This window comes from Melozone crissalis, unplaced genomic scaffold (assembly GCF_028551555.1).
Source record: "Melozone crissalis strain CALT ecotype California unplaced genomic scaffold, PUWL_Pcris_2 ptg000033l_1, whole genome shotgun sequence".
Classification (NCBI taxonomy): domain Eukaryota; kingdom Metazoa; phylum Chordata; class Aves; order Passeriformes; family Passerellidae; genus Melozone; species Melozone crissalis.
The window spans coordinates 2,063,762-2,077,210 of record NW_026535811.1 but is presented as its reverse complement, the minus strand read 5'-3'; the positions used below and the strand labels follow the sequence as shown (position 1 = coordinate 2,077,210).

Sequence of the window (13,449 nt, the reverse complement as noted above, 5' to 3'; positions counted from 1 at the left end):
GTTCATGTATTCCCACTGCTGCTCTGAGGATTATAATACAGCCAAAACTGCATCCCTGCTATTGCAGAAATACCTCATCCATCAAATCCTATTTATGGTTTATATTCACTAAGTGAAAAATGTAGTCACCCCCTTCCACATGCCTCTTCAGAGCATGTAACTGTCCCAGCAGGCTCTTGACATTGAAACTCACTTCCTCTCACAGTGTCTGTTCTTCTGCCTAGAACATAGGCTTGGCTTTAAAAAAGCCTTAAAAAACCTTAAAATTTAAACATATGTCCAACCTGGAGATTGCTAGCTATGAAATCTGTGCAGTTTTGAAAAATTCCCTGCCTTCAAAATGATATGCAAACATTTGGGCTCTGCTTCTATCTTTAATGTTAAGGCACTGGGAATAGTATTTGGGCATTATTTAATGTTTGTGTGCTGCAATTGAAATGGTGATTAAAGGTCCCCACTTCAGAATTGCATAAATTAAAAAGTAAATCTTTTAAAAGATTCCCTGAAACAATCAGGTAAAATTTAAAGCAAGTTTGCTAAGTATTCTGTAGTTGGAACATGAGTTGTGCCACAGGAATGTCTTGTACAATTACAGTGCTAACAAAATCAGGATTGCAGCTTCTGCTCTAGTAGAGAGCCCCAGCAACAGAGTGGAGAGGAGAGCAGCAAATGCATGAGGTGGCAGATAAAGCAAAGGATGAAAAAGTACTTGTGGAAGGCAAATTAACAGACAGATGCAAAGTGGTGATTGCATGAGGGAAGAGTTGAAGAAAAGCCTGAGGGAAGTAAGGACAAAGACCCAGGACAAGCTGGTAGAAGAAATTTGCTGTTAATATCAGTGAAAACGGGGCTTTCTGGGTTGTCCTGGATCCTGAAGTTCACTTGGAATGTATCGCTTTGGTAAAATACATATTTGGGTGAATTTCTTAGCTTTGTTACAGCCTGGCTAGTCCTGAAGGCATCCCAGGAGTGCAGTCTTACCTGCTCTGTGTTTATAGGCAAAGCTGCAGTTGTGTAACATGGAAGAGCTCATTTTAAAAACCCCTTTAAACTCTCTGATGGAATTCTGTTGTTAGAGCAAGCCTGTAGCAGGTGTACCAGGACACTGGGCCGGCAGTGCTGCTAGCAGAACAATAACAGGAGGCAGCTGGAGAGAAACCCTGACATTTCCCCTCAGATGCTTTCCTCCTGCTTTTTGCAGCTCTACATCTCAAGCCTATCAAAATAACTCAGAAGGCAAGTGGAGTGTGTGAGCTCACAGTCTGTTTTTTGGGAGATGGACACACTGATGTCATGTGGAGCCTGCTTTGGCATCAGTTCCCAGGGAGGATGAGCTTTGGCATGCCTTGTTGGATGGTGTTACCATCCCTGCCAGATCCCAGGGGAGCAGATGTTCCCTGGCTGGCCCCAGGCTGGGAGGCATCACATGCACACTTACAGAATTCTACAGAGCAGCCTGTTGGGAACATTCTGAGACTTTCATGTCCTGTCTGCTCAGTGCTGTTTGGCAGCTGGCTTGGCCCGGCACATTTTCAAACTAGCTCAAATCAATTAATACATGTTACTGAGCTTAAACAGGTCCTGGGCAAGATCTGTGGCAACATCACCAGGCAGGGACGTGTAATAACAATCTTTGGTGGCAAAGTCCACAATATCTGAAGTTTTCTGTTAAAGAAAGGTGTGTATTAGATTGTGACTGGGTCACAAATGCGGAATTTCAGGTTTGCAATGTTTAGAGGTGAGCCCTGTGGCTCTTGGAAAGTTTTAAAGTCTCCTTGTGATAGTTGTGCCAGAATGAGGACCAGATATGCATCACAAAGAGCAGTGATGATAGACAGGCTCCAAAAAGGAAATGCTGTTACTCCTCCTGACTGTATGAGGGAGAAGAGAGGGCTGATGGAAATAGAAGTCTGGGATAGGTTGTAGAGTGACACTGGGCTAGCGAAACCAGAGCAGAGCATACAGGCTGTTCTAGGGCAGCATTTCTGTACATTCTGGCATGGCAGGTTACACCTATTACAGGTGTGTGTATGGATCCTCATAAAAGGAACTTGGAAGCACTGATAGGAGAGTCCAAATGAATGAATCCAGAGGTGGCTGCATTAAAAAGTCACACAGTTATATATACAATACACTGAGGAATCAAACCACCTCCAAGGCATTAGGCATGTATATATTAATGTATTTGATGTTTCTTCCCTGCCCAAAAGGTGAGGAATAAACATATTTAATACATTAATATGTAAAGGTTATAATAAAAGGTGAATATAAAAGGTTCTAAACACTCAACTGCAACTTACTGAACTGAGTATCTGTTTGTGTTCTTGCAGAACTCTGAGAAATGTTGCATCTTACAGGGCAAGGATTGTTTTTGGTGGCACAGAATCATGGAATATCCTGAGCTGGAAGGGACCCACGTGTTTGGTGTAATATCAGTAAACTTGTGTTTGTTTCTTTGATTGTTTTTCAACCAATGCTTTTTTATTTGGCAGAAAATGAGCTGGCCACGCCACCTTTAGATGGCATCATCCTTCCAGGAGTGACAAGGCAGAGCATTTTGGAACTGGCACGCAGCTGGGTGAGTGCTTTGGCAGCAGTGGTTTCAATTGTCATGTTATAACTTCAGCAGAAGTCAACATTTCTGGTTAAAGTTCAGCTGATTTGGTTAAATCATCAATCATACACCAGTCTGGCTTCCTAGGATCGTACAAAGGCCTGGGTTGGAGGGGACCTTAAAGATCATCTCATTCCAGCCCCTGCCATGGCAGGGACACCTTGCACTGTCCCAGGCTGCCCAGAGCCCATCCAGCCCTGGAAAGGACTTTGAAGGCCATCTATTCCAGCCTCCCTGCAATGAGCAGGGGCATCTTCCACTGCATCAGAGTGCTCAGAGCTGTGTCCAGCCTGGCAGAAACCCTGCTTTCAGGGGTTTCATCCCCCTGGATGTCCCCTCTTCCCTTCAGCCTGTCAGCCCCACCATACAGCTTGGTGCTGCTGACAGAACTGGCTGAGCATGCACTCAGTCCTTTAACCTAAGGGAACTCAGGGTGTGCTCATTCAGGGATTCTCAGGAGCATCACCAGAATACCCACACCTATCACACAGAACAATACCAAGCTTGTTAAAGCAGCTCCATGCAATATTTAACATGAAAATTCTCATTAAATCCACTGGTACCAGCGCTTAGAGCAAGGAAACAAAGAATTACTGTGCATGACCACAGCTGTACTTCAGTCATCAGCTCATTATTTCTGCATTTAGTTCTCATGCTTCCAGCCGTGTTTCTGCTAACAAGCATGCAGCCTGCCCTGCCACAGTCTTGCAGTCATCTGTCTGCTTCCCGTTCCTGTTCTGTAGTGCAGCAATCCAAGAGTTTATTGGGACACTTAGGACTGGATCATGCCTTGAAATGCAGCAAACTCTGCCTTGCTGTGTTCAGAGATTTTATTGCAGCCTGGGTAAGGATGCTGCACAGCCAGAGGCTCATCAAGCCCAGGATCCTGTCTCCTGGATTGGGCTGGGGTTATGCTCAGAGTGGGATAACAGGAGTACCATGTACATGAAATAAAAATTGCAAAGTCTGACATTCATTTTTTTTCTTGAAACACTACCCTTCATAGTGATTCCTATGCATTCTTCAACCCTTGTAGAAGGTAAAACACTCCCAGTATTAAGACTGCAGTGCAAATGGCTTTATTCATACCTGTAGTACAGTTAATTTTTGTATGTGACAGCTATGTGCAGGCTGCAGTGGAATGTTTCACTAGGGATTAAAAAAATACATCACACAAATTGGCTTGGCAGGTGAAATTAATGAACAGAATGTATCTTGCTTAGGAATTATCTGACAGTGGGATGCAAATTGATTTTTGGACAAACTCTAACATGCTAGAGACCATGAGCAGAGAGATCCAGTGTCTCATAACAATTGTTCTTTGTTATTCCCTAATGTGATACTCTGCACCAAACCAGAGGGAAGTGCCACTTAATCATCAGCACTGCATCTGGCAAACCACTGGCACCTTTGCAGGGCATTCTTTTGATGAAAATCTATCTTGTGTGACACTGGTATGATTGAAAATCATCACAAGATCAGAGTCAAAACTTGACTTATTGTCACTAGGCTAAAGTCCTATTGGAAATGTTTCAGAAAACAAAAACAGAAGTGTTTTTTTTTAAGTTTTTCTGATTTTGATGGTTGCTGCTTTTTGTGCAGGGAGAATTCAAAGTGTCTGAGCGATATATCACCATGAGTGACCTGACAGCTGCCTTGGAAAAGAACAGAGTGAAGGAGATGTTTGGGGCTGGAACAGCCTGCATTGTATGTCCCATCTCCAAAATTTTATATAAGGGCAAGGTAAGGAAATGTCTCTTTTTTTTTTTTCTCCCTTTCCTTCTTTCTTCTGAATTTTCTCAGAGTTATTTGCACCTGTGGGAGATTTCTCCTGCACAGGTGGAATTCCCCAGGCATTCAGACTGTAAAGCTGATTTGGTGCTGTTTAGTCAGCACAAAGTTAGTTCAGAGCACATGGGGCAGTGCAGCTGCATAAAAGATTGTGCTTTGTCCACTAAAGTACAATAAGTACAATAAATATCTGTTAGGTGATACTTCCTGAATTAATAAAGTAGAATAAATGTATTGACATTACCTGGTGGTAACATAATATGAGACATGGAGGTGCTGAGTGAGAAGTACTGTAAATATAAGTGTTGTATTTCTACACAATACACTTTGAAATGAAATGCTGTATAAAATGTTACCTCTCCTGCCTGCACAATATTCCCTCCATTTTGGACAGATCTCTTGGAAGGCTTAGGTTGGCCTTTCTTGAACAAGAGCATAACAGTTTAACTCTCTAACTTTTCACTGGCTCAGCAACACCCTCCTGTTTAAAAAAAACAACCAAAAACCCAACACGAAACCCCAAACTAACCACCCTTTCCTACTCATAAGGAGGGCTGGCCAGCATGATAAATACTTATTAAAACTTCTGGCAACCATAAGGTATTCATATATATGTAAAGCTATAAAGAATAACATGTAATAACATGTTGCTCTCTTTCTCTCCCCTTCTTCCTCTCCTTTGTTCCATGCCAGCACTTGGACATCCCAACCATGGAGAATGGGCCTGAGGTCACAACCCGTTTCCTGAATAAGCTAACTGATATCCAGGTAAGGTGTTTCCTCTTCTGTAACCAGATAAAATAACAAAAGGTGAACATTTGAAAGGAATAGAAAATAATATTTTTGGTAGTGCTGCTACAGATGGCATTATATAATAGTGTAGATCCTTTGTGTAATGTGATAATTCTGCCAATTTTCTTTCCTGGAGAAAGTATGGTAGAGATGAAGTATAGAGATGAAGTATAGTGTGATTTCCCCCTACTCATCTTGGAAGGTGGATAAGAGTTGCAAGATATTACTGTTACCAGTGAAATCAAATACTCTTGTTAGAGGTTGCTTTTTAGGGGAAGAAGACAGGATTATGAAGCATCTGAACCACAATCACAAATGAGTGCAGGTTAATCACTGAGGCAGTTAAGCACTGACTGGGCACAGCCAGCTCATCACCATTTCCATTTCTCATTGTCTTTCCAATCACACGATCACTTCTCATTCTTAAAGCAATTCCATTCTCTGTCATGTGCTAAATATCAAAGTCTGTTTGGAATCTGTGCTTTATCTCCATGTCTGGGCATTTCAGAAACCATTTCAGGTGAAGTCAGTGAGCAGCAGGTGATGGTCCTTTTTATTAAAGTTGCCTGGTTTTTTTTTTCCTTATTTAGTGTAGTTTATGGTGTGGGGAGTTTGGGGATAGGAGAAGAGCTTGGCAAGTTACAAAGCCCCTTTATTTAAGATCTGATAGCAGTTGCTTGGCAGTATTGACAGGATTTCTTCCGATTGACTCTGATGGTTTCCGTTCTACATTTTTGGCTCCAAGTGTTCTTAGATTTGCCACTAAAATTTTTATGTTCCTGCCAGTAATCCTGTGATCTGTGTCTTTCTCCCTTGAGACAGTGAGCAGTGGAAGGCAGAGGTATCCAGCCTTTTCCCTGAGGGTCCTTCTGTGCCCTCTCTGATCACAGAGGGTCAGAATGGGTCAGGATGGAAGGGCCCACCAGGGTCATCTGGTGCCAGCTCCAGCAGGGTCATCCCAGAGCACAGGGCCCAGCAGTGTGTCCAGACAGTTTTGGAATATCTCCAGTGAGGGAGTCTTCACACTCTCTCTGGACAGTCTGTCCAGTTCTTGGTCACTGCACAGTAAAGAAATTCTTCCTCATCTTCAGGTGGAACTTTCTGGGCATCAGTTCCTGCCCATTTCCTCTTGCCTTGTCACCCTGGTGTTCCACCACCAGCCAAGGCTCAGGAGGAGGCTGGAAAATGTGGATTGTTGCTGAACATGATCTTTCTGGGAGCTTTTCTCTTCACTTGCCTGTTGATGTGGACTTTTTCACATTTCAGCTGTGCACCCGGTCTGTGTTCATCAGTTACATGCCAGGAGTAAATCTGTTACTCCTGGAAAATGCTGGGCTCTTATGTCTATGCTTAATTTTGGGTTCTCTTCCTTCTTTAAAAAAAAAATCAGGAGAGTTAGAACCCATAATCATTGCAAACCATTTTTAAAATAATTGATTTTAAAGAGGTTGGTGGTTGCTTCCCCATTAAGAGTCAATCAGTGGTTGCTGGTTGTGTTTCTGCACCTTTCTATCTGTGCAGAGCTGGGCTCATATCCAGAAGGACCCCATGATGTTGCACAGAAAACAATGCTGTGACACAAAAAAGGGACTACATAATAACCTTAAAATGTTAGAGGAGAATCTTCGACCAAGATCTTCTATATTCACTACCACGAGGAAAAATAACTGATCTCTTTGCATTATCACTGGATTATTGTCGAATCATTTGGACAACCTGAGGCTGTTATTCCAAAGAATCTTCCAGTTTTGAAGCATAAAGTGCAATAGAAATCACAGTCAAACACAGCTTTGGTCTCTGTGCTGTTCTGTGGCCTGAACTGGGGCAGTGTATCCATTTCATGTTGAACCATGGGAATTTGTTAAAAAAGTGAAAATTCTCAGCACCACCACGTTCTGCATGTGAACCTGTGACCAAAGGTGCAGGCTCCATATCCACTGTTTTCATACCAGTTCCCTTGGGTAGACTGCATGCTGCTTTTATTATTTCTATATTCTCTTCATTTCTGTGTTTCCAAGTGTGGTTTCATGCTGCTCTCCTGCAAGTCTGCCCTGTTCAGTGGGATGTCTGTAGATGTGAGCAGCTGCTCAGTGGAACCAGAGCTCGAGGGACAAATTAGAACCTCATGGGCAGAACTGATTCAATTTCTCATGCCACTTGAGAGAGACGGTGGTGGCACTGCAGTGCACATTTCCCTTCCTGTCACTGAATGGATATCATGGTTACTAAAGCCTGATAAAGACTTCAAATTGAAGAACATACATTATATAAATTAATGGTGTGCTTATGAATGAATTAGTAACAGTACACTCTCCCATAGCTGCTTAAGTTAGAAGATTTAGGGATGAGGTTTTTTCTGTGGGAATGCACTCACTGAAATACCACTCATGTTTCTGTGGGTTTGCACCCATGCTTTGAGAATAGACAAGGTCTTGCTGTGCCCTTTATGACAGGGATTAAGCTGCAACTTGGAAGGGATGGATAGAGAATATGCTATATTGCTTGTGCTACATGTTATTAAATACATTTAAACACTGCAGGCAAGGCAGCAGAGAAGAGACATTTAATCAAAGCCCCTTTCTCTGGGCAGTGAAAAACAACCAGGAAAGGACCATGTACGTGTTAATTTTTACAAATTAAAATTTGTAAAAGGAAAGGAGTGGTGCACAGTGGAAGAGGGACTGGATTGACTAGACCGAGATCACAAAGCCCTTGACAGAATTAAAAATTGAAGCTAAATATGCTTTTATTTGCAGAAAGAAATTATTTTCATTGTGGTATTGCAGCTTCATTCCCCTCTTAATTCTGGGAGCAGGTGCAAACTCTGTCAAATGGCAACTCAGACTGGTCCCTGCCACAATTTCTGTATTGGAGCATTGGATGATACTGCTGCCTAAAGATAACAAAATTTATAGATAACTGCAGCTGCAGAAAAGGAGCAGCAGAATTAATAATGAAAAGAAGTAGATGTGATAATTTTGAAGGTCAGTTAGAGCCTTGCCTGCTGGAGTAAGGCTAAAACACAAACCCACTGAACACCATTCCTTTGTGGATCTAGAAGTGTGTTTCTTCTGGCTCATCCTGACTTGGAGCTTTTATCTTTTCCCTGCTTTAGTGACCTGTTACCACTTTTCCTGCTGATGCAGAACCTGTATTAGAGGAACTTATTTTTTTCCACTCTGGAGAAATTAAGTGATCTTTTTGGCCTACATAAAGCCTCTAAAATCAGTTTTCATTTCTTGGTTGGAGGTGTTTTTAAGCTCCCTGAATATAACACTCTAAGGGAAAGGACTCCCATCTGCTGCTGTCCCTCCACCTCTGAATTATTTACCTGCTTGAGCCCTGTGTGTGTTTTGGGGTCTCTCTGGAGCACTGTTTACAGGACTTCTGACAGAGCTTTGGAACATGGAACCAGTCTAGCTGTCAGAAGTGCTGCCTTGGGGCTGAATGCTCCCCTGGAAGTGGATGTGGCTGCATGCCATAGGTTGCCTTCATTTCTGCCTGGTGATCCCATTTGTTTGTGTACAGAAAGACAACTTGTTTTATTTTGGATTACAATTCTCCCTAATTGCACTCTGTGGTATTTGTGATGGTTTTATTTTACATTCAATCAGAATGCTGTAATAAAAAGCCACCCTGACAATAAAAAGAAATAAAATGAAATGTGTTTGTTTATTGGAGCTTGAGCAGAGGCATACTTCTGAGTGAATTAGTGAGCAGGCCTCAGGGAGTAACTGCATTAAACTGATGGAAGTGAAGCAGGGCTGTTCTGTGTCATGTGTGCTGAGTATCAGCTCTGCTCCTTCCTAAATCAGCTAGTGTAATATGGGTAAAGCAAGCTGTCTCTAGTCTGTGCCCAAATCAGAGGCAGGTAAAGGCATAAAAAATAATGTAAACTACTATAAGAGCAGTGAAAATGAACATTTCTGTGGATAGACCTAAAAAGTTATCATAAACATACACTGATTCTTTTAACTTTTATTCTTAAACTTCATTTTTTGCTTTGTTTCAGTATGGAAGAGAAGAGAGCGACTGGGCAATGGTGGTGCCATGAAGGTGGCAGAGTCCAGAACCTCCAGACACACCTGACATCTGAACAGTGACAAATTTTGTAGCTGCCAGTGTGTAGCATAGTCCCAGTATCAATTTGCTCCCCAGGATGATTGTTTCCACAATCTGGCAAACGTGAACACAATCGTTTTGATTTCTACTGTAATCCTCTTGGTAGAAGCCTGTCTTCTTGGTAGAGGTGCTAAATGTTAGCAATAGAACTTTCCCAATGGTTTTCTTAGTGCCTCCTTATATACAGTCTGGAAACTTGTAGAATGCTCTTCAACTGCTCTTCAGCTTGGTTTGTTTACTGCCTCCACAACAGAAGATGTTGCCTGTTAGCTGCCCACAGGGTTCTGTTGACATTATTCTGCCTTTTGCTCTGTGTTAGGGAAACAAATTTAGCCATACACTCCATCCTTTCTTACTCTGCTGCTATGGGAGATTCCTGAGTTTGCCTAGCCTGTTAGATGCCCTCCTACTCTGCCCAATAACTCTGTTCTTTAGCCCAAAATTCTGCAGGATGGTTCCTGTTGGCCTCTTGCCCTTCCCTCTGTGGGGATTTGCAGTGCCTGCTAGGGCAGTGCATTTCTCTCTGAGAGTACATTCTCCTAGGCATGATCTAAAAGGCTGTGTCAGGCTTTTAAAAATGAGATAAAAGTTCCCCTTTGGCCTAGCAGAGCTGGGCTCTGCAGACACAGTGTTGCCTTACAGGTGAGTGTCCAGAAAAATGAGATTAGACAACTTTGGCTGTGAAAATCGAACCATTCTTCAAAGAAGCCAAACCTTTGGATTGAGGAGTTTCTTCCATCACCCACTCACATAATTTAGATCACAAAAATCTTTTCCTTGTCCCTTTCACATACTTGCTGTATCCAGCCTCCATTGCCACATGTACTGCAGAAGGGCCTTCCCATTAAGGAGCAAGCAGTGTTGTCAGCAGAACATGTCTGGGAGGAAAGAGGCTTCATTCAAACCCTGATTTCATTCTGGTTAAGCAGATAATTCATAGACTGCTGCTTTCTCACATGCAGCCTTGATTCTTTGGAAGCAATACAGAGCATGTAGGCCACAGTTGGGAAGTAACTTCTGCAAATGTTCACCAACGACCATCCTGTAATATTTATTAGCTCTCTCCTTCTGCACACAGCTTTGTTGAACAGCTTTAAGATACCTCTTGCCAAAAAGGATAACCATATTCTCTAGCAATGTTCCAAAGTGCTACTTCAGTATAAAACTGGTGGAACTTTATTGACACTTTATTGGAGTCCTATAAGAAGTAGAAGTGAAACATTTCTTGTTCTAGTTTGCAGTAGAGATGCACCAGTATTAAGGGAAACATTTAGCACTTTAATTTTTTTAAGACCAACAGTATCTCTCTCTTTTGTAGTTACTGGCATTTGTTAACATAGTTAAAAAAGTAAAATATAATTTCTAGTGGACCATCCATGCCTTATGCAGCTATTAAAGAGCAGCCTTATGGCTTCCTGTTCATTTTTGGTCACCTTCTGAAGACCCCTCCTTAGCCATCACTTTCTTCTGCTCCCTCAGATGATTTTTCCTGTCTTTGACTGCAGCCCAATCTGATCTTTTAATGAAGAACAGTTGAAGGTTCTCTCTGACAATGTAACTGTTGTTAAAAATTGATGAATAATTTTTTCTTTAGTCTACAACTGCAAGCACAAAATGTTTTTTCACTCATAGTAGCCATAGTGTTGTGACGTTTGAATTTGTATCCTGTGCTGGTCTTTGTTCAGTATCTTGCTATGTGTTATCAGCTGCTGGTAGTCTTTCCTTTTATTTAACTAGTAGTCTTTGCTTTTATTTAATTAGATGGCTGGAATATAAACATGGGGAATATGTCAAGGTGCAACATGGGGTAGAGAGTTTTATCCAATGAGACCAGTATTGAAATTAAAGTGTGCCTTTGACCAGAGTGTGGAGTGGAGCTCTCTGAAGATTCTGTAATGAGCAGCCATTTGTGGCTTACTGGTACTGAACAATCTATTCCTTCCCTTAAGTTCGTGTTTGATTTATCAGCAAATGGAAAAGTGAAAATATCCTAAGTTCAGATGCATGGCAAAGTGGTTGTGCAATACCTGAACATCTCAGCTTTGACAGAGCTGATAAATGATACCACATATCAGAAATCCCCATGAAGGCCTCAGTATACCAGCAGCAATCTATTCACTAGGCAGAATGAATAAGGACCAGTTAGAAAAATTACTTTACTGAAATGTAAACCTGAAAGTTGTTAAATCGTTAAATTGGTTAAGTTGTTAAATTGGTTGCAAGTTATTTAACATGAACCAGGTAGTTTCATTTGTTGTGTTTTGCACTGTTTCCTGCACTGACCAGACAGACACCTCTGTTTTTTCTGCTAATGGAGACTCAAAATGAAGAGATTTGGTAGTGGAATGACCCACAGAAATGAGTGGTCTTTTCTCCCAGGGAAGAATGAAAACGTGGAGTGGGTGTGTGTTAATTGTTGTCTTTAACATGTTGGTTTATTGCCTTGCTCTGTCTGTGTCAGCTCAAGGCCATGCTTGTTTCCAACTGGAATCCAGGGGAATAGGTTTTTGATTTTAAACTTTGAAACCTTAATAAGAGAGCTGACAGATCAGTATAGTACAGGAAATTCTTCTGATGTTGCCTGCTGTCCTACTCTGAATTGTAGCAGTGCATTTTATCCCATTAACCAAAGGAAAGAAATAACATGTGTAAATAACAATCAGTATTTGGTATTTGGTATCTCCTTGTTTTCACTTGTACAATTTAGGAGGGAGCTGTGGTATTCCCTGAGCTAGTAACAGATTGTAAAAGAACATCTGCACATCTTTTCTCCATGTGCCCTATTTGTTTAATTGCAACACATTTACATAGAAAGAGTATGGTACATCATAACTAGGCAATTATCCATTCTTCATCACTTAGTTATGGTTCTGGTAATTGATCATTTAAGACATAAGATAGTCTAACATTAGGAAAATTTGAAACTGTTCAAAAAAGATCAACAAATTAATATTGTTGTGTGATATTTGCATAATTGGCTGCGATTATTTAATGTTTAATTGGGTTGATCAAATGAGATTCAGCCTTTCACATGCTTATGTTTTACAAACACTGTACTTTAAAATGATAATACTGAAATCTGATTTTCATATGTTCTTTCTTCTCTGCATTCTTTTTATTATTATTTTCAGTATTGAGCATGTCCTTAATCTTAAGTTTGGTTAGCATGATTCATGACTAAGAAAAAAGTCCTTCAAATAACAGGATTTTCATGAAACTGGCATTTCGTGCAAGTTGTTCTGGTGCCAAGAATTATGGCTTCAGCAGCTGGCATTATTTAACCAGACTGTTAACTGCAGTGAGGGCAGATTCCTTGAGAATGGCAGGGACAGAGCCAGGTGAGGATGCTGATAAAGGTTCCTGGGGTAGATAACCTGGTCAGTCCAGAGCAGGGCAAAGCAAACGGGATTTTTCTGGGCTATAGAAGGGAAGAGTGGTAAGACAAAAGCAAGGTAGTGAGATCTCTCTGCCCAGCCATTGTTTACACCTGTTCAACTGTGTCAAGCCAAAATCAGTTATCAGCCACTCCTCCTCTTTGTACATAACCTCTTGTTGGGTTTGCCCAATTCAACACAGAGATATCACAGATCCTTTCCTGTGTATTAGTTTTATTATTTATCCTCAGGCATGAGGAATGGTGATTTGGAAAAATGTGATACTTGAAAGTCATTTGGAGTGCAAGTTATTTGAAATGTCTGTCTTCCAAGAGGTAGACAGAAAAGCAGCTGGGACTGATCTCAGAGCTGCTTAATTAGAGGAGGAGCCCTCTTGAATTCAGGGGGAGGTAGAGGAGCTCAGAAGCTTTTCTCAGGTGGTCCTGTCTTGCAGAAACAGATTTGCTGTCCTTCTACGATCGAAGTGATCGAGGTATGAACATGGAGTCTCTTAAACTTTGCAGCTTTTTATAAAAATTTTGTTTTTCATTTTAGAGTTCTGATGCAGTGTTTGCTGAACTGTTGTCTTACACTACCACATTGCAGTTGCTTAAACATACTTATTCTTTGTGTAATCACCTTCTTTGTGTATGCCAAAATCCCTGGTCACTGTGACTTGGTCACCACTAGAATTGTGATCATTTTGGGTGACATAACTGCACCCTGCTTGTGCTAAACTGAGTACTGAGTGCTGGC

At 41.4% G+C, this 13,449-nt stretch overlaps 1 protein-coding gene across 2 annotated transcripts in view; it reads left to right on the top strand.

Moving 5' to 3' along the window:
- The window catches only part of BCAT1 (branched chain amino acid transaminase 1), a 53,078-nt gene extending 39,856 nt beyond the window's left edge, over nucleotides 1-13,222 (top strand). For both annotated transcript variants that reach the window (XM_054281968.1, XM_054281967.1), the window contains exons 8-11: nucleotides 2,493-2,578; nucleotides 4,217-4,357; nucleotides 5,099-5,173; nucleotides 9,210-13,222. In XM_054281968.1, the coding sequence (XP_054137943.1) occupies nucleotides 2,493-2,578; nucleotides 4,217-4,357; nucleotides 5,099-5,173; nucleotides 9,210-9,251 (344 nt within the window). In that variant the 3' untranslated portion in view covers nucleotides 9,252-13,222. The remainder of the gene's footprint in view (nucleotides 1-2,492; nucleotides 2,579-4,216; nucleotides 4,358-5,098; nucleotides 5,174-9,209) is intronic.
- The last annotated feature ends 227 nt before the right edge of the window (nucleotides 13,223-13,449 follow it).